Source organism: Harpia harpyja, chromosome 21, assembly GCF_026419915.1.
Source record: "Harpia harpyja isolate bHarHar1 chromosome 21, bHarHar1 primary haplotype, whole genome shotgun sequence".
NCBI classification, from domain to species: Eukaryota; Metazoa; Chordata; class Aves; order Accipitriformes; family Accipitridae; genus Harpia; species Harpia harpyja.
Genome location: NC_068960.1, coordinates 16,500,001 through 16,519,210, shown reverse-complemented (window position 1 = coordinate 16,519,210; position 19,210 = coordinate 16,500,001). Strand labels below are relative to the sequence as shown.

The 19,210-nt window shown below is 38.1% G+C and overlaps 1 protein-coding gene across 1 annotated transcript in view; it reads right to left on the bottom strand.

The window, feature by feature from the left end:
- The window catches only part of IL20RB (interleukin 20 receptor subunit beta), a 37,482-nt gene that overhangs the window by 5,576 nt on the left and 12,696 nt on the right, over positions 1 to 19,210 (bottom strand). Inside the window, exons 2-4 of the mRNA XM_052772559.1 lie at positions 8,781 to 8,862; positions 3,063 to 3,189; positions 2,155 to 2,345 (exon numbers count right to left, since the gene is read on the bottom strand). Coding sequence (XP_052628519.1) covers positions 2,155 to 2,345; positions 3,063 to 3,189; positions 8,781 to 8,862 — 400 coding nt within the window. The remainder of the gene's footprint in view (positions 1 to 2,154; positions 2,346 to 3,062; positions 3,190 to 8,780; positions 8,863 to 19,210) is intronic.

The following is a 19,210-nucleotide window of genomic DNA, read 5'->3' as shown; positions in this document are numbered from 1 at the left end:
CAAGCATGGATGAAACTACTCACTGTACATTTGTGAATTGGGAATTAAGGCAGTACAGAGATCATATTTGCACTACTTATCTATGCCATTCTTTACCACTCTGTTGTTGCTGAAACTGGTTTCAACCTCCTTGCTTTCAAGAAAGAAAGGAAAGCAATGTATAGCCACATACAAAAGAGATGTTCTTAAGAGAATTTGCTCTTACATCCAGTGAATTGCCATCAATACTGAGCAATATGAAAACATAAAATCCAAGTATGTTCATGATGAGTGTGACACAAATGAGAGGCCTGGAAAACTACGTTATACATTTAAATTAAAAGCTGAGAATCAGCTTAACACAATGTCTCAAAATAAAAAAAAAAGTGATAACATCATTTGGAGGTTAAAAAAAAATACTGGGCTAATGTATCAACTACTAACCAAACAGGAGCACTTATATTTATCTCTGTGCTGGCACACTGGATACCAACTAACCTTTTGAATTTTGATAAATGAAGAAGTAAGACTGAATAAATTGTTAGTTTTAGGAAGATCTTTTAAAATTGTTTTCCATGTGTTATCATACTTTATGTGTATCTACACCTAAGGCTTTGACATTAGAGCTATTTAGTCTAGAAGTACTGTGGGCTGTGCTGATGCCCTGACTGTCTATGAACCACATATGGAACCTGTGGGCTGTGCTTTGAATTCCTTAGTTCCTCTCAGACTTAATGCCAGGTTTCCTAAGAGATGTGAAAGCAGAGACAAGGGAAAGTGAGCAGTAAAAATGCATAAGGACAAGAACTTAGGTGACTTTTCTTTCTCCTTTAAATATTTATCCATATATGCATATTCACACTGCAGCCCATTGCAAGCTGAATCCTTTGAACTTTTACAGCTTAGCCAAAGGATTGTTTTGAGGTCTCTAAGACACAGGAGCAAGCTGTCAAATACTTCACTGTACCATGAGAAAGTTGCTGCTTTTTTTCATTAAGAGGGTTAAGCTAAGGAATATCCTTCCCCTATCTCTGCCTGACGGTGTGGTCTGTGGCTCAACTCTCTGCCTTTGTAGCTGCTAGAAGGAAAGATTTTTCATGGCTCAACTCTATGCCACCATAGCTCCTGGAAAAGGGAAGGATTTTTCATCTAAAGCACTATCTAGAAAACATTTCCACACCAAGAGACACACTCACCAACTTAGGCGGCACTTCTGAGAGGGCTGCTTTGACTAAGTGCTCTGTATGAGTGAGGACTGCTCACTCATGAAGTAGTAGATAACTTCCAATGACTGATGAAGGTTTAAGATCGGGTCAGCTCTGGACTCAGACAGAAAATTTCTTCCCTGGCTAAAACTGATGACTGCTGCCCATCTTAGACTCAGAGTTGCACTCTAATAGTGACCTCAGCAGAGGTTTTTCACCAAGGTTTTTATTGCTGAAGGCAGTTGATGACATAGCAGAGAACAGAGGTAATGATTCCAGAGAAACACTGGAAATAGTATGCTAATTTTAGGCTGCAACATGATCTTTGGGTTGACCTGGGCCTCAAGCTTTGCAGGAGTAGGAAGGAAATGGAGGGAATACCCTGCATTGCTAGGACTGCAGCAATGCTACCGTTTCCATTTTTCATTCCTCTTCTGAGGTTACTTCATGTATCTGACAACATGGGAGAAGAGATTCATGTCTGGAAGGGAGCAGGATTTCCAGGACAGCATGAGGCAGAGAGAGGGTGTCATGGTTGTTTTCTAGAGTAAGTGCTTCCATAGGATCAGGTTCTGGACCCTCAGAAGTGACTAGATGACATAGATTAGATGAAGCATTGACAGCAACCCTGATTGATCAGAACTCTTTGAAATCAGGGGCAAGAGTGGCCAATGTGCCAAAAGAAATGTCTATAGTCCTCTTACCTATCTCTGAAGCCCTTGAAATTCAAGCCCTGGTAAATTCAGCCCTGCCTCAGGAGGAACTCATGCCCAAGAACACAGCATGGCTGTCTAAGAGTGTAACATGCCAACCCAGCATGACAGGACCTGAGAAGTAGTGTGTGCTCTGTGTGTTTATGGGCTTTGTGTGACATGCACAGTACATAAACATGCACGTCAGCAATCCCTCAACACCAAACTCTGAGAAATTAACATGACTGATGTAGCTTAAGCCAAATAGCAGGACTCACTTGTGACGCGATTGAAGAAACCTTTCAGGGTGCCCCACTCTGATCTTCTAGTACCAACATCTGCCCTTACACGCAGGTTATAAGCCACAGTGGCTGAGATATCCTCTGTGATGTTACACACTGTGGCTGTGATGAGTGAACATTCACAGATGGGAATCCAGCTTTCATTGGCGTACTCTCGTTCATACTCCCTGAGGAAAGGAAAAGAAAGCAGACAGGCAACAGTCTGATAGGAGATGTATCTGTGACATGGGCTAAGGCTGCTTACTGCTTCTTTCCAGCTAAAACCAGTACTGGGATACATTGGGGCTGAAATACCAGGAGTGTATGAAACCAGTATGGGTGTGTTTTAGATCTTATCAAGAGAAAATCTCCCAGAGCCAGCTTGTTCATGAGCCAAATGCAGCATGATATTGTAGGAGGTGGGGATAGCCAACGCAGTGTTAATGCATCAAATCCTGCCCACTCACTTGACTTGATCATCCCTGGTAAACCAGAATTCCAAAGCCATACTGTGATACAAGTCATTGCTCAAGATTATCAGAAACCTCCTGTAATGTGGTTTAAATGTTTAAAAGATTAATGCTGAATAAATCTCAAATGTTTTCTCTTTCCTCTTCTAAATAAACTGTTGCTAATCTTCCTAACTTTTGAATTCTTTGGACAGAGGCAATTTTCATATGTGGGCTTAATACAAACCTTGGATTACTCAGGTATCTATTAACCTGTAAACAGTCTCAGAATTGGAGCAAAAGGATACCCCCCCCTTGTGATCAACAGTGCTGGATTATCAAACTTCTTTTGCTTGTGAACTGAAGAGCACTCAAGACATCCAAACAGTGCAGGACTTTAAGTCTAAGTAAACAATGTTCAAAGAGCAAAGAAGAAGAAAAAAACCCAGAAGTTACCCCTGAAACTCAACAGAGTATCTCACAGTTTCTCCCTGGATGATCACAGGACTCCAAGTTAAGAAGTGTTTCATGTTGGTAGAAAGAATAGAGATATTCTGAGGTGCTGGCAACAAAGCATCTTCACCTAAAATTCCCAGCAAAAGAAAAAAAAAGAAAGAAAAAAAAAAGGTATATGAATGTACTAGGAAAAAAGTTTAGACGAATAGTGCAAAACTGTGTTTTGCATCAGAAATACACACTTTTCATTTCACTACTGTCACTTCAGTGTTTGAAAGTATTTTAGAGAGAAGAAATGACAATCAAAGAGCCAATGACAGAGCAGTTAGGTTGGCACTGCTTACAGAAAGGCAAAGCATGCCTTTTAATTATTTCAGAGTTTTTCATTGTATCAGTAAAACAGTGAGAAAAGTTCAAGCTTTTATAAAGGCATCCAATTCGATTTAATGAAGTCAAGTAACAGATACTCTGTTGCATTCCATAGACTGTTCCAATGGATGTAATGGTTCAAAATGTGCTATTTCTTTCCAGGCTTGACTGGACTGGACACTGTAGAAGATCCTAGCTCTGTTACAGCTTTTTTCATGTTGCAAGGTTCTAATAAGTTCTTGTAGGCTGTAATCAAAGTACCTTTTAACAGAATAAACTTATTCAGTGGACTATAAATGAAATTATTACATTACTCTGAGATCGTCAAAGCATAAGCATGGGATGGTACCAACAGTGTAGTTAATTTTATCCTATGGCATCTTAATGTAAAATCTGTAGCAGTGTTTGGACCAGACCACAGAAGGCACTGTGCACAATCTGCACTACACTATAGGAACAGACTTATCTCTGTTCTGCTACTTTCCAGTCCCAAGAAAATTATGTTTTCTCTGCTTAGCAGGGAATGGTTCCCAAGGAACCATTGGAAGGGAGGAATGGATGGAGCAGTTTCAACCAACCCAGTGTAGCAGTGGTCATTTCAACACTCTCCCAGAAACAAGGTAACTGTTCTGTCACAATATATCTATGTTACCTAAAGATTATTTCCTAATTATTTTTTTTTAATAACATCTATTTCACTTAACAAGTTCTATCTTCCATTAGGCTTTAACTGTCATTAAAAGAGGGTATCTTCTCTTAAGCTGTGTTTACAAAGTTAACCAGCTAATGTCAGTTATTCTACCCAGGATCAAAACTAGGTTGACAAGTCCATGAGTAATGTTTTCATGATGATTATTCTTTTAAAGCATTGGAACAACATCGGTCTTCTTTCTGCCCTTAGAATATTCCCTGTATTCATACCTTTATAAAATCACTAATGATGTGGAGAACCTTGATGCCAACTCTTCTATGATTCTTTGGCATGTTACATGGATCTGTTGACACAACGCTCAGCAGTTCTTTAAACTAAAAGTCAGATATCTCTGGGATGAGAAGCTTTATTCCTTGACATTTAGATAGCAGCAGAGTCACTGTCTGCCATGTCAGCAGTTTTATCACTACTGGCTGGCTGGAGGTCCATACTAGTGTCAAGGCACTTTTTGTCTTAAAAAAAAAAAAAAAAAAAAAAAAGTCTTTATTGACCTTCGCTCTGCAGCTTAACCACCCATTTGGTCTCTTGTATTCTCCATGCTTCTCAACATTTAGAATGTTTGCTACTACTTTTCCTTGTACTCTTGGTTCCCATGTTAATTTTGGGAGCTGGCATACCTAAGTATGTGAATTACGTAACAGACTTCAGTTACATGATCAGACACTAGTTTTTCCACATGACTCACACACATAAAGATGTTCCAGGTCTGAACAGGGGTGAACTGCATTGGAGTGTTTCCTAAATTTTTAAGTCCTTGACTTTAGGACTTTATGGATATATATTTTTTTGTATTCAACAGTACTGAACCCTATCTTATTAAACTGTCTAGAAACCAATTTTAAAAGAAGAAGAAGACAGTTCTGCATTGGACTATCTACCTTTTAATGGCCTAAAGATTATTTTGTATCTGGTTGAGACCAATCTTCATTTCCTGGCTATGCCTAGCTTAGTACACTGTTCTCCTGGTTTGCTGGCAAAACCAATGACTCTCCTACTAGCAGAGTGAGACCTGTGACCTCGCTTCAGCTGAACCACAAAAGTTCATATAGAGACTCTAAAGTTTCTTTTAATTTCATTAGGAAAAACTCTGGGCCTAATGACAGTGTATGTGTCTCTAAAAAAAATTCACTGATGTAAATTTCTGTTTGGTATTAACAGATTCAGGATAGGCACAAATTCTGCTACTTGTAAGAACTCTTCTCCAAGAAAAAAAAGATATATAAAAACCTAATGCTCATATGTGTTATCTCCAGAGCATATTTGCTGATTTTTACAGGGCCACATACCTTCTGTGGCAAAGCCGTACCACACAGCAGCTATTCATTCAATGTCATGGAGTGTTTGCACTTCAGTGTCAGAAACTAAGTCTCCAGCACTGCAGGTAAGACAGTGGTGGTGGGGTATAGTGTTATGGACATATAGTTCACATGAATTGTGCGCTAGTTTGGACATCTGCCTTCAGATGAAGGGAACTGCATCCCTAGAGAAAAATATTCTTTACCTTTCGTAATCAAAGAATATAGAAACAGATATCTGTGTGGCCGTAAGTATACACACATATGTATGTGTGTAGCTGTGATGTAAAAATTATAAGATTTTGCACTTGTAAGGTTAAATAATTAAATAACAAATACACTGAAGTGAAACTTAGGATTCAGCTTTACTATGTCTCACTTGATTGTATGTACAGAGATTTTTGTAACTGCATAACCATGCCCTACTGCAAACACAGTGGACAGCCCTCAGGACTGAATTAAAAAGGTGTAAAGCTAAAACCTGAGATCTTTTCATCTAGTACAGAAATTAAATGGGGTCCCTGAGCAATAAAAGCAATGATGCACTTCCCTGCTTTCTGCTTGGGACCCAGAGCCATGCTGAAAGCTGTTTTTCAGAAGAGAGGTTCATGCTTTTCCAAAATACTGTTGATCTAGACATGACGTATCCTGTGTCATATCCAAACAAATTATATTCATGGTTTCTCCAATCCATCTGTTGCAACAGCCCACAAAACAATTGCAAGCAAATCCATGTTTAACACTGGGAGAAAAGACAATTCTAGGTTATATAAATAGGGAAAGCACTGAGTATAAACAGTGAAGTATGTTGTTTCAGTACTAAAATACTTCATTAACTCCAGTCTATGAATTTTGAAGGGAAAAGAAACAACAATCGTACAGAGTGCAGGAGACAACTGGACAGAGACAGCAGGCAGGACCTAGAAGACTGTTAGCCCAGGGCTGCGTACCACTTCCATTTGATTTTGGATTCACAAGCAATACGTAAATAGCTTCATAGGAAAAGCCAAACTACAGTCTTTCAAGCCAGGGTACTGACTCTTACCCTAACATCTCCAGTCACTCCAAAATAAAAAACATGTCCAGATTTTCTCTGTAAATAGCATTTTTTGCCTCCTACCCTACCAGCAGTATATTCCATTTCATTTGTTACACAGAGAATGGATTTCCATTTAAAATGGTGATGACTTCTCTGCTTTAATGTTTTTCTCCTCTTTGTGCTAAATTTAAAGAATCTACAACTAAAACATACAAAAAAATTTTCATGACCAAGTCCAGTACATTTGTCTGTCTCACTTTTCAGTTTAAAATGCCTTAAATAAACCCTGATAAAATTTCATTGCTCTGGGATAGATTTTGATACCTTTCTTTCTCTGTGAATATAGAACACAATAATATTTCATTACTACTGCTTCATCATTACTTGCTGTTACTTCATCACTACTATCACCACTACTTACTGTTAAACGTAAGTGAACACTGCAAAAATATTAATAAAATTACTTTATTCATAATAGCCTCTCTTTTCAGGGGCTCAACAAACACAAGAAGAAACAGTAACTCCAGAATCAGTGTTGCAGAGTGTTCAGAAGTGCTTTACCTCATCTATTCTTTTTCTGGCATGCCCCATAAAATTTTAAATACAGGGGTGAGAAATCCTTCTTTATTGCTGTGCTAATAAGCATTGTCTTCTAACCTCCAGCACTGTACCATTTAATCTCCTTTTTCTAATCTGGAGGACAACAGTGTCACCAGCTTCTTGTATCTTCAAACATAGTCTGCCTCTCTGCATTTGAGGAAATATCAGTGAAGGGGAACCTGACAAGGGAATTCTGAACTCTAAATATTGGTGACTAGAAAATAGAGTAATGTCTGTAACACCCCCAAAAGCTAAAGGAATTTCTTTGTAAGCTAAATGGTGAAAATGAAAGCCATACATCTTTAACTCCTAGAAACATAACATTTTACACAACAATAATAAATTATGCTAAACAATCTCTTTGGCTATAATTAACCTGAAGGCTCTGGGAACATCCTCTCCCTCATTTGCCAACTGCACAAACTGACTGCAAAAGGCAAGATCTCCCCAGCACCCAGGATACAAAGCCTAGACTCCCAGGCTAGACAGGAACACACTATCTTCTAACCTGGTTTCTGGTCTGCGCAACCACAGGGGCAGATTTAAACATTCAATCAAAAAATGTTCTTTGCTCAAAAAGGAGATTAAGACACCAATTTTCATATTTCAGGCCAAGTCCAAGAGAATGGGGGACATAGTGTAAGTTATCCCACCTTTCTCTCCTACTGTCTGTCACAGTGTAGAAGACAAAGTTGGATGAGTATACGGCTGAGCAAGGCTGGCGGTCACTACACACGCAGGCAACATGGCACCTGTGTGGAAATATCACACAACTAGCCAGGCCTTAAACAAAAATATGGTAATAATAAAACCAAATTTCTTTAAACAATAGCTGCCCAGCTTTGCCATTTTAAAAAACATTTGTCATAATCTTCCCTATTCCACAGAAACTTTCAGAGCATATGCAACTTGACGCTGAGTCAGTGGTTTCCGTACCTAGCAACTAAGAACTATAAATAGTGATCCAAAGTGTTTTGCTGGCCAAGGAAGCTATAAAATTATTTTTTCTGAGGCAGAGAACAAAATGGAGCGAGACACAACCTGAATTCAAGAGCTAAGAAGGCACATTTAGAAAGACAGAACTGAGTAAAATCCAAGCACACTGGCAAGCCATGTTTGCTTTCTAGAGGACTGGCCATTGCAAAAACACTGAAGTGTAATCAGGAGATCTGAGGCCAAACTCCTTCTAGGAGATGTGTTTGGAGCCTAGCATTTACTTGGAGAAGCAGATTACAAATTGCACTGCCTTCTTCCAGGGTAAAGGAGACACTCAGTGAACATTTTTGAGCTATTAATTAGCACTTTATACCCTTCCTCTCTGACCCTGCATCCACTCCACAGGCAGGGCATCCCCTGTGCTCAGAGATATCAGCATTACAAGAGGACTTGAAAGTTCAGCTTCTCACAGAACAGCAAAAGAGCAGAGACAAATACAGTATTAGTAAGTTAATTCCCTCCAAATTGAAACTCCCCTTTAGATTTCAGAATTGACTTGCAGAACATAGAATTTATGGATTGTTTTTTTCATTTGCTTATTCTAGTATTAATTTAGACAAAGAATTAAAATTCAAGATCACCTGACCTCATACTATTTGCCTTAAGTTTTGTAGAGGCATGTTTAACAAAAGGACGAAAGACTTTTTGTTTCTCACAACCCCTTCGTCTTCTGCCTTAAGTCAACTGAAGATATTTTAGCCATTTACCTGTGAGATTTGGTGCAATCAGAGCGCAGAGGAAGAAACAGATGAGCTTTAGTGACATTTTGCTCACGCTTGTTGACTTTTCCTACATTCATACCCTGTTGTGCAGCTCAGAAGTTTCCCTTCCTAGGTAGGGAGCCCTATCTGAGCCAGCCATGACGTGAGCGAAGTGGAGACTCCAGGGGAATATTGCAAACACCACTTCTCTGCCTGTCTGCGCCAATGCCACAGACCTACATACATTGTTTGTAAGGGTGTAGTTAGAGGGAGTGCCCAGGTAATCTAATGCCAGCATTTCTTTACAGGTCTGTGCAACTGCTCAACTAGATGGCATAACTCTGTTTCACTTAGCAATTATATGTATTAAACAAAGACATTATAAGGAGGAAACAGGATTCATTGGATATTTCCATGTAGGTTATATATCTGTAAATGCTCATTTTCCTGCTCAGCCCCCAAACTAGATAAATCCTGATGCTTCCAAGCACCAGGAAAGTTCCCCAGCATTACTAAGGGATGCCTATAACCACAGACCTTACACAAAGAACTGTGTGCCTCTGAGCTGGCAGAAGGGAGTTGTGTGCTTCAATTTATCTTCAAATACTATTTTTATGGCAGCCGTGTTGGGTGTGTAATGAGGAGGACATTCTGTTTTCAGATCTGATTTGGTGCATGTATCCCAAGGTTTTTCCATCTTCCAAGGTCCATTGCTCTCCATCTCACTTCTTGAGAAAAGGCAGGCTCTTCAGCTGGATGCAGCTCTGAGATCTTCTTAGAAACCCAAACCACCTGCTGGCTCCAAGGCTGCAGCAGCAGCTACCTCTGTGCTTGTGAGGCTGGTTTCTTCAGAGGCCAAGTGAAAGACAAAATTTAGGTGGAACTTTTCATGTTCTACAAAAGGCTATTTAAATTAAATGAAATTCTGACTGTATGGATAATGGGGGAAAAAAGCCAAAACCTATCAAATGCTTTTAGCTCTGATGAAAGCGAGTATTAGAAACCTCTCCTCTAAAACCTCTTCCTCCTCCTTTCTGATACCTTTTAATAGCAAATACATGCCTACTGTTTTCAGTGGTGAACTAAAGGGATCTGTCAAAATGTGTTTAGTCCACATTGCCTCAGGAAATAAAGGATTTTTATTTATTTATTTATTTATTTATGAAAGAATAAAATTAGTATTCAGTTAATCACAGGTCTTCAGATTCTCACACATACAGGAACAGCACAAGCAGCTACACCCCAAAGTTTGCTCCATCCTTCTGTCCTCTCCCTTCCTTCCCTCTTTCTTTCACTTCTTCCTTCCTTTGCCTTCTCTGCCCTTCCTTTCCTTTCCTCCTTTCTTCCTTTCTTCATTCTTTCTGTCCTCTTTCCTTCCATCCTTCCTTCAATTCCCTTCTTCCTCCATTCCTTCCTCCCCTCATTCCTTTATCCCTTCCATCCCTCCTCTTCCTCCTTCCCTCCCTCCTTTTCCTTCTTCCCTCCATCTTTGGGACAAACTGAAAGGCACATGCTTCTGTATGTTTCCCAAACATGGGAATGTTTTCCTTCCATGGTTGAAGGATGTTCTCTGAAAGTATTTCATAGCTCTCAGGTAAACTTTTATCTTCTTGCTCTTCATTATCCCAATCTCCTGCTATTTTTATCAAATGTCTGTACTGACAACCAAAAGGTAGGTATTGTGGTGAGTGACTTCATTATTGTTGTGAAATGCATGCAATGTCCAAGAGGAAAACATGGATGTGTTTAACAGTATTAGCAATAAGATACTGTGCTTTTGCTGGGAAGCAAAATAAGTATTTGCAGAAGACAGACAAAATTTAATCATCAGTTGAAAAAAATCTGTTCTCTTATAGTACCAAGAAGGTATAAATAAGGCAGTCCTGAGTTTTGAGCTATCATTCAGTTAGGCCTCGATAGCACACCTGATTCTTCACTAGTTTATATCTTGTGGTGCCATAAATATGTGGATGTATACTCTCTGATGAAATATTCAGACCTGAGTTGAAAAGTATCTCAGAACCCACATGACCTGTAGTGAATTATGCCTCATACCATTCACTTTATTACCGACACAGATGTACAGAAAAGAGCTGGTGTACAGTTTAAAAGAAATTTATTGGGATCAGATACACAGCTAGAAGTTTTCCTTTCCAAAGATTTCTCGGTGTCTGTGAGCCAGTCAGCCTCCTTTTCAATGGTGGGGAAAATGAATACAGCCCCATATCACAGTTAATCAGTTATGAGCAATAAAAGAGGTAGAGTGAGTCTGCCATAATAATGAGGATTGCAACTGCTCTGAGTTATCAGCAAGACTCTAAAATGAAAATTATAATAATATTCTACTGTATTTCCTTCCTAGATTATAGCCACCTAAGGCACAACATAAGCATAGAAATGGATTTGTGTGGAAGCTGAAGGTAGTGCATATACAGGACTAAGCTGTGCAAAACAGGAGGCTTGAGATAGAAGTGATTATTCAGATTACAGCAACAATAAAACAACAGTGACAAAATACCTTCTGAGATTTTCCCTTATTTTGAAATGCTGCATGGAAATATTTGGCTATAAAGAGATAGAAGTAGTCTTTCAATTTTATTATTTTGCTTTCAGAATTTTATCAGTTTTACAAGTTATTTTGAACTTGATGAAACAAACATTTTAATAACTTTTCCTTCACAATTATGGTTACATTAATTTTTCTGTGAAATATTTTTACATTTTTAAGCATGTATTTCTAAAAATAAAAGTTATTAAGCATGTATTTCTGAAGATAAACATCTGATCAACTTTGGTTTGTGATGCTTGCCTTGTATTTCAAGTAATTCAGGCCAGTAGTTATGCCAGTAAGCCTGGATGTAGAGACCTGATTCAGTTCTTTTCTCACTTGCAGATTTGTGATCTTGGATAAGCAACCTGATTTTTCATCACAAAACGAAGCACTGGACTTAGTTAAAACAACAACTTAAGGAGCTAAGAAATGAGAAAAAGATTAAAAATTCACAGATCAGTAGAAGTGAGTCAGAACTGGAACCGCATCAATAAGAAACTATGGGTAATTTCCAACAATTGCCTACTTTGGAGGTACTCTGGATTATTTTTGCTCATACAAATCAATGCAAAATGTTGCAAAACTATTTGGATGGTCAGTTTACCACAGTTTACCATCAGCATCACAATCATTGGCTCAGGAGGTGGACAGAAATGGGATTCTGCTGCATTGAATTTGACTAGTATAATTTTGATGATACTCAAAATCTACATTCAGAAAAAAAGAGACTGTACAACCCTTGACATGCTGTTTCAAGTCAGCCACCACCTTAACCTTACAAAGAAATAGTGGAGACCTGGATAGAAAGGAAATGGGCACAATATGCAAAGAGAGTTGAGCTTTTGGTATGTTTGATACAAATGAGGACTCCTAAAATAAATTGGCAATAAATTGATTTATTAATACTTGGGTAGACTTGGCTTTGCAAGTGAAAGTCAGTAGAAGAAAGACAAAGACATACTGAGAAACTGTGGAGTTTGCTATAGAGTTTTAACAATTTTTGTAGCAGCTCATGAGGAAAAAATGCTGCCACTGTCAAGAAAAGGAAAAATTGACTGCCCTAGGGCCTGTGAGTATAGTTCTGTTTCTAGTATGTGTGATTGAACAGGGGAATTCTAAAATAGGCCATGACATTTGCCAAACATATTTGCAACAATGATCATTCAGTTTGTAAAACAGAGGAAATGAGCAGTAATGCAAAAAGTTAAGGAAAACAGTTCAATTATTTACTACTATTCTGAAAAAAAAAAAAAAAATTTGCTCAAAACCCAGAAGGACGTTTACAAACATAAGGCTTGCTGATAGATATGTCAACATTTCCTAAGGGAATACCCAATTTAGAAGGATATCAAAGCAAAATATGTAAATCTGATTGGTTCATTTACATTCTTAGTAAATCACAGGAAGTTTAGCTGTGAGACTAGCTATTATGTGTAACAGATTTGCTAGGTGAGTGGAAATCACAGAAACGGTTAAGAAAGCTTGAGAAAAACCATGTGTGCTGGGGAAGAAGGAGTTACCAAACTGAGCTATGCAATTAGTTGCAGGAAGAGATAATATATATGAAATAGGCACTTACTTGGAAATAGGTTTGAAATGTGTGCTGCTAGAACTTGGGAGGGAATTACTGATAGCCAAAGAGATAACTGCTAAGAATACTTGCTTGGATTTCCTTATGATAACAAACATATATAAAGGCTCAGTGGTATCTTATAAATTCTTTCTGAGGAAGATCCTTTTAAACATGTGCATCAGGTGAAACAAGAAGTTGACAGACTTTTCACTGATGAATGGTCCTGCATCTGGGGACAGACTTTTGGTACTATTGCCACCGTGGTAGCCAAGAATAGTGTTCCGGCAAAAGATGTACAGGGATGGCTTGTATATAACTTGGAGTCTCAGGCAAATCTTTTCTGTATCTAAAGCAATGATGACAGAGACCTGTTCTCTTTGCTTGGCTTTTTTGGATAAGATGCAAAGAGCGAAAAGGCATAGTTGCAAAATGTGAACTGGAAGGCCTTGTTAAAACTTGCCAAATAAAATAAGTTTAAGGGAAAATGGATGAACATGTGCTTCCAGAGTGCCTTCTGGTTTTGTTGCGACACAGAACTGAAAACTCAAGTTGCTGCAATGTAAGGAAGCAGAGTGGTCTTGCTAGGAATCTGTTCTTGTATAGAGAACAGGTCACACTGCCCTGGCAAAGTGTTTAATTGATATTGTAGGAAACCAGATTATTAAGTAACCTCCTCACCATTTATCAGTAGAAAAGAGAGAAGTTTGACAGGTAACTGAGAAAATGCATGAAGAACTGCCACTTTAGTCCTGGAACATAGATTTAGACAAAAAATACATAGCTACACTGGTTCTTATGTGAATTACAGAAAATTATTTTAAATTAATTTATGGCTCTTACTGCAAATAAGCAGTACTGTGGAAGCCATAGCTAATTCCATTCGGGTTGTTCACATGTGGTTATTTGCAAGGAAAAATGGATTGAAGGAACAGAAAAGAGAAGACCCAGGTAACAATTTGAAAAGAAAGCTTTCAGCTTTCAGTCATATTTGGAAAGCAAGTGGACAGGGTTTTATGTAACTACCTATCACCGCCTCTTTGTTGTACTTAGATATCCTGGTGGATGCCAGAACATTTGAATAACCGACTTATTTACATATGTTTTGTGATAAGCTTAAGCTGTGTATCTGTGGCAGAACCTAAATAAATGTGAATAGTTCAGAAAGAGACAATTTATCAAACACTGAGGAAGAAATTCCCTCTGATTAGGAGAAGACTTGAAGCCTTGCAAAACTTTCCAACATGTGTATAGACTGTCTTCTGTAGACTTCTGCAGGACTTTGTTGTTATTGCAGAACATTTGTTTAAGAATTTACAAACATTGCAAAATGATTACATGAGATATGAGGGAGAGGAAAACCATATTTTGAGAAGCAGTGTGTGGCTGTCATTCTCAGGAAACATTTCTAGCAACTGCTCTTATTCCAGCTTCCTCATAGTTCAAAATGAGTTTCTTACTGGAGATGTGACTGTCTGCAATCCTGTTGAAAAGCAGCTTAGGAGTTAGTAGAGCTGGTTGTGAATACAGTAATTCTGATCCTGCAACTATTTTGTTGGCAACGTAAAGCTCAGTGTGGACTAACATAGCCAAGCATCAGCATAAATAAGCTGCTGAGCTTCCTGCTGCTGGTAAATAAGCTACGTTTATCTGGCTGAATCGGGTGTCTCTACACTGCACTTCAGTGGCATACCAACTAGTACTGTTGTTTATGAGTTGGGAACAAGGCTGACAGGAGAAAATAAATGAGTAGAGGGAGAATTACTATATTAAAGCACAATTTTAAGTTCTTCAAAGAGAAATTACAGCACTACCTGAAAGAAACTCCTGGCTGTAGTTAAATCCATAAAACATTTTCAAAGCTCTTTATAGGGAAGAAGTTTGGTCAGGACAGACACTACATCCCTGAAATAGCCCTTTAAATTCAGTAGTCTTGAAGGATAACTCTAGTACATGGCTGGAAAAACCGCAGTGCTGTGCTTTCACAGCTGGCTATGGTCTTGGGCATACAGGTAATATGAAGCTTTCTCCAAACGGGGACACTAATTGCAAATACTGCCTTAAGTGGGAAAACAGGGATTGAAGTGCTCAATGAAATGAGTGGACTCAGGAAGAGACAGTCATGTTGTTTTTCCATAATCAGTCTAATAGCAGAACTGCCTGGTTTATCCATCCAACTCTCTCCCAAGACTCTCATCTCTACTCTTTCAATGCTTCCAATTATGTAGGTATTAATTTACTCCTTCCATTGAATGGCAGTGTGTAATACAGACAAAATGAGTAAAAAAGCTGCTGCGGTACTCAAAATGACATTAGCTGAATGTCTGATTTTCTCCTTTGGTCTTTCAGCAAGCATCTTCTCTATGAGTATTAGAGACCCAGTATGGGACACAGGATGAACTCTCAGAAATTTGCACATCAGTACATGTGTGGATCCTGTCAATGGGCTAAGCTAAATAATTCTGTTTAAAAACAGGGCCAAAAGCTCTAAATGTCATTTTTATGTTCATATGAGCATTATCAAACACCTGATCTCCTTTATTAAAATATATGGAATCCCTGAAATCAGAGTGAAACAAAACAGAAAAATCACTTATATTTATTTAATGCTTGTAATCCCAAAGGAACTCATAGGCTTAATTTCACATGCAGCAGTCTATTAACCCTTCACTGAAGCTGCTTCTATATATGTAGGGAAGTCTAGTTGGCATCTAACAATACATAGCAATGTACACACAAGTATATATGAGGGAGTGAAACTTTAGGTGGACACTGAATTTGGACAGGCTGTAACTTCCAGAAGAAATGTGAGGAATAGTATGTAGGTTCAAGAATGTATGTTGGTGTTCTGGTATTGAAGCATTAGGCTGCATGTATTCAGTGTTGACCATTTCTTCTCTTGGTGCTCTGCAGAAGCGTTCCTAAAACCTACATCAGAGGGAATCTATGTCTATTATAAAAAGGAATAACTTTGAACTATTGTACTGGCTATTAGACCTGGTTGTTCACTCTGTGCTGACAGACAGAGTATGGCTTGGATTGTGCTGTAGAATAAGTGATGCCTTATATTCCTGAGCCTGTGGATCCTAAGGTCAGGAAGGGAGCTGCTTGTGGTGTTACAGCATGCCAGCTAAGAGAGCTTTAGCTCTGCTCCTCTTTCGGTTTAGTTTGCAGAGTTCTACAGACATAATTTAAAATTGTATCAATAGGGGTACAGATATCTGGGAAAAGGGACTTCCTATGAAGTGAAGTAGGAAACAGGGAATTTGAAGGAGCAAGTATGTCTTGCTCAGGGTTCAAAGCAAAACCATAAATCAACAATCTGAGCTTAATACCAGAATGTTGAGATAACTGAGTGAAAAATTAAGGGAAATAATGGTTCTATCTAATACTTGCAACTTGATTTGTACAATGCACTGCTTTGGTCTGATTCTCAAACAAGTTGGAATTTATTTAATTATTATTAGGTATTTTATCATGATATGCACAAGAGTTGACTTTCAAGGAAGACCCTCAAAACAAAAATTTATGTTGTTAAAATGCCTGTTGCAACCTATTATAGACAATAGCTTTCTACTCCTTTACAAATAGTACATTCCAATATACAATATACTATATAGGGGTAGAAGGAAGACGAAATTAACTGTGAATCACAGAAAGGGTGACAATGAATGCTGAATGTTCCCGGAGTCAGTAAGACAACAAAGGGTCAACAAGATTTAGCAATTGCTTCAGTAGCCACTAAATGTCACTGTTGCTCCACAAAATGGCTGTAGGCACCTTACTTTGTCAAAGATGATTTCTGAAGACAAAAACCTTTGGAAGCTATAATACACACTTGTGAATGTATTTCTGTTACTTCTTGATGAGACCTATCCCCAACTAATCCAGCTAAGAAAGCACATTAATTTTAGAAAAACGGGCACTTTATTAACCTTGTCCACAAGATTAAAGAAAAAAAGGAGCCTTTTTTTTCTTAAAACCCCTTGATTACTGGTATGTTTGCTAGAATCACAAATAGAGCAAACCTACTGTATTAAAAATTTTTTTTTTCAAAATTCAGTAGAAGTAAGAGAAGCAAAATAGGCACCTTTAGATAAGAAAAAATTGGTTGAATGTATTGTGGTAATCTCTCAGAGATACATACAGCAACTCGGTGCCAAAAGATAATCTGGGAGTCTTGATTTTGGGAACAAGCCTAATGTCTATTCTAGTGAGGATTAATATTCTCCTGTTTGAAAACAAGTATCTCTGGGTTGGATGAATGTTTAAATAATTCAAACTGGTCCAAGAATCCCAAGCACAGTGAACAAGAGAGTTTTGCAAAAGACACAACAGAGCTACAATTAACAAAGAAAATACCTTATTTCTATAGGGTGAGACTTTTTTTAGAGTTTTGCTGTGTATATAGCAGTTGCTTTTCATGAATTCCATCTTAGACTTTACAGAAGTAAGGAAATGAGGAAAGAGTGTGTAGAAGAAATGGAATCTAGAAGGATTTTAAGAAAAATTGAGTTAACAGGAAAGAAATAAATATGCTTTGAAGTATTTATGCAGGTGTAGGAGCCAAACTGCAGTATTAAAAGCCTCCTGCAGTTCAGAAAATATATGTAAGCATTCAGCTAAGGGACAAGTCTTATTATAAATCATATTTCTTCTCTTACTCATCTGTTTTTTTAATCTGGTTATTTCTCAGGACAGTAACATGGGAACTGCATATTTGTTTTTCTCAAGTTCATCTCCTCCAATTACTGTCATTTTCTAATGCATGACCTTACATTCTCTGTTTCTTTACAAACTAAGCCAAATTTAGTGGAGTTGCAGTAGATTTGGTCTGAGGAGAACTTCTTCCACATATAAGGTTATAGCCTGTGGCTGGAGAAATCATTGTGCAATCACTAATACTAATTTTTTATTCTCTCATCTTTTATTATAAGCAGCACTATGGCACTTGAATGCCTTCTGTAACTGCAAAACATGCTCATAAACATAGGTTTACTTCTCTGATTTTCAGAAGCTAAAAATGGTATACATTTCAAGATTATATACAATATATGACATATACTGGGACTCCATGGGTGAGAACAGATTGCTATTTTATACTGTAATTTAAAAAGAAAGACTCCAAAGCCATCTCTGTATGGTCCCAGTAACTGCCTGTAGAAGTCCGTAAGATCATGCATACTGAATATTCTGGGCAGATGTAAGAGTGTGCATATGGATGTCTGACTCTTCTTAATGTTTGTAGGTTTATAAGAGAGATCATCCATTATTGTTGTCAAAATTCTGTGTTTGGCCTGATGGTCAGATATTGGCAGATGAATATGAAAGTAAACTCAGAAAACACTTCTCACTTAGCCTGCCATCAGGACTAAAGATGAGAATATAAGAATTTTTAAAGAAGATAATCCTGTTTGTGCTAAAGATGTCTTCAGGAACAAAAATGAAGAGAAAAAAGAAATATGTCAGATAGCATAGTTGTGACCAGTGAGAATAATCCACCTGATATTCAAAAATTGTATTCTAGACAGTTTAAAAGATGTGCTTAAAAGCAAGCCCATTAATTCTACCAAATCAGCTCAGAATTACATTTCCTATTTTAGTCTGTTACAGAGGTTCATATACTTCTGGTCATCACAGGCTGTCTAGCTTATGAAGTGTTTTGCTTAGAAGAGCTTCTGTTCCATAATATGGTGCTACTGCTACTGAGGCAGCAGTCTCTTAGTTCCCCTAGTCTCTAATACTTGTTGCTTAAAAAAATACTGGCTTGGATTCTCTGCTGTTGCTATTCTTTATCAACTTCAGCTACCAATGCTCTACAATTCCTGGAATGCCATTTTGCTATATGCCATGTGAAGCTTGAGAAGATCAGAAGGATTCTCTGACCTCTGCCTGACATTAATAGGTTGGACAAAGCTATCTGCCATGTGGTAACAGCTGAAGTTCAGCTCACTTATTTGATACCTCTTATTCTTGCCTGTACACAGTAAGTGAGCTTCTGATCCAGTTACACAGGTTTGCCACCACTTGCTGACATCTGTCTGCAGTCTTGACTTCAGGTGAGACACCACACATTAAATAAATGGGTGGAGAAGTGGAAGAGGAAGGATAAGAGAGACAAGGTGCCTTACCCTCTGTTAACACCCTATGCAACAAGCCCATACTTGGAAACAGCTAATATACCATTAGCATAAACTTCATGATTTCTTATTACTACATGTGAGCACGAGGAATTGAATGAGCATAGGTGTCCTGGTTTTGGCTGAGATAGAGTTAATTTTCTTTCTTTCTGGTAGCTGGTATAGTGTTATGTTT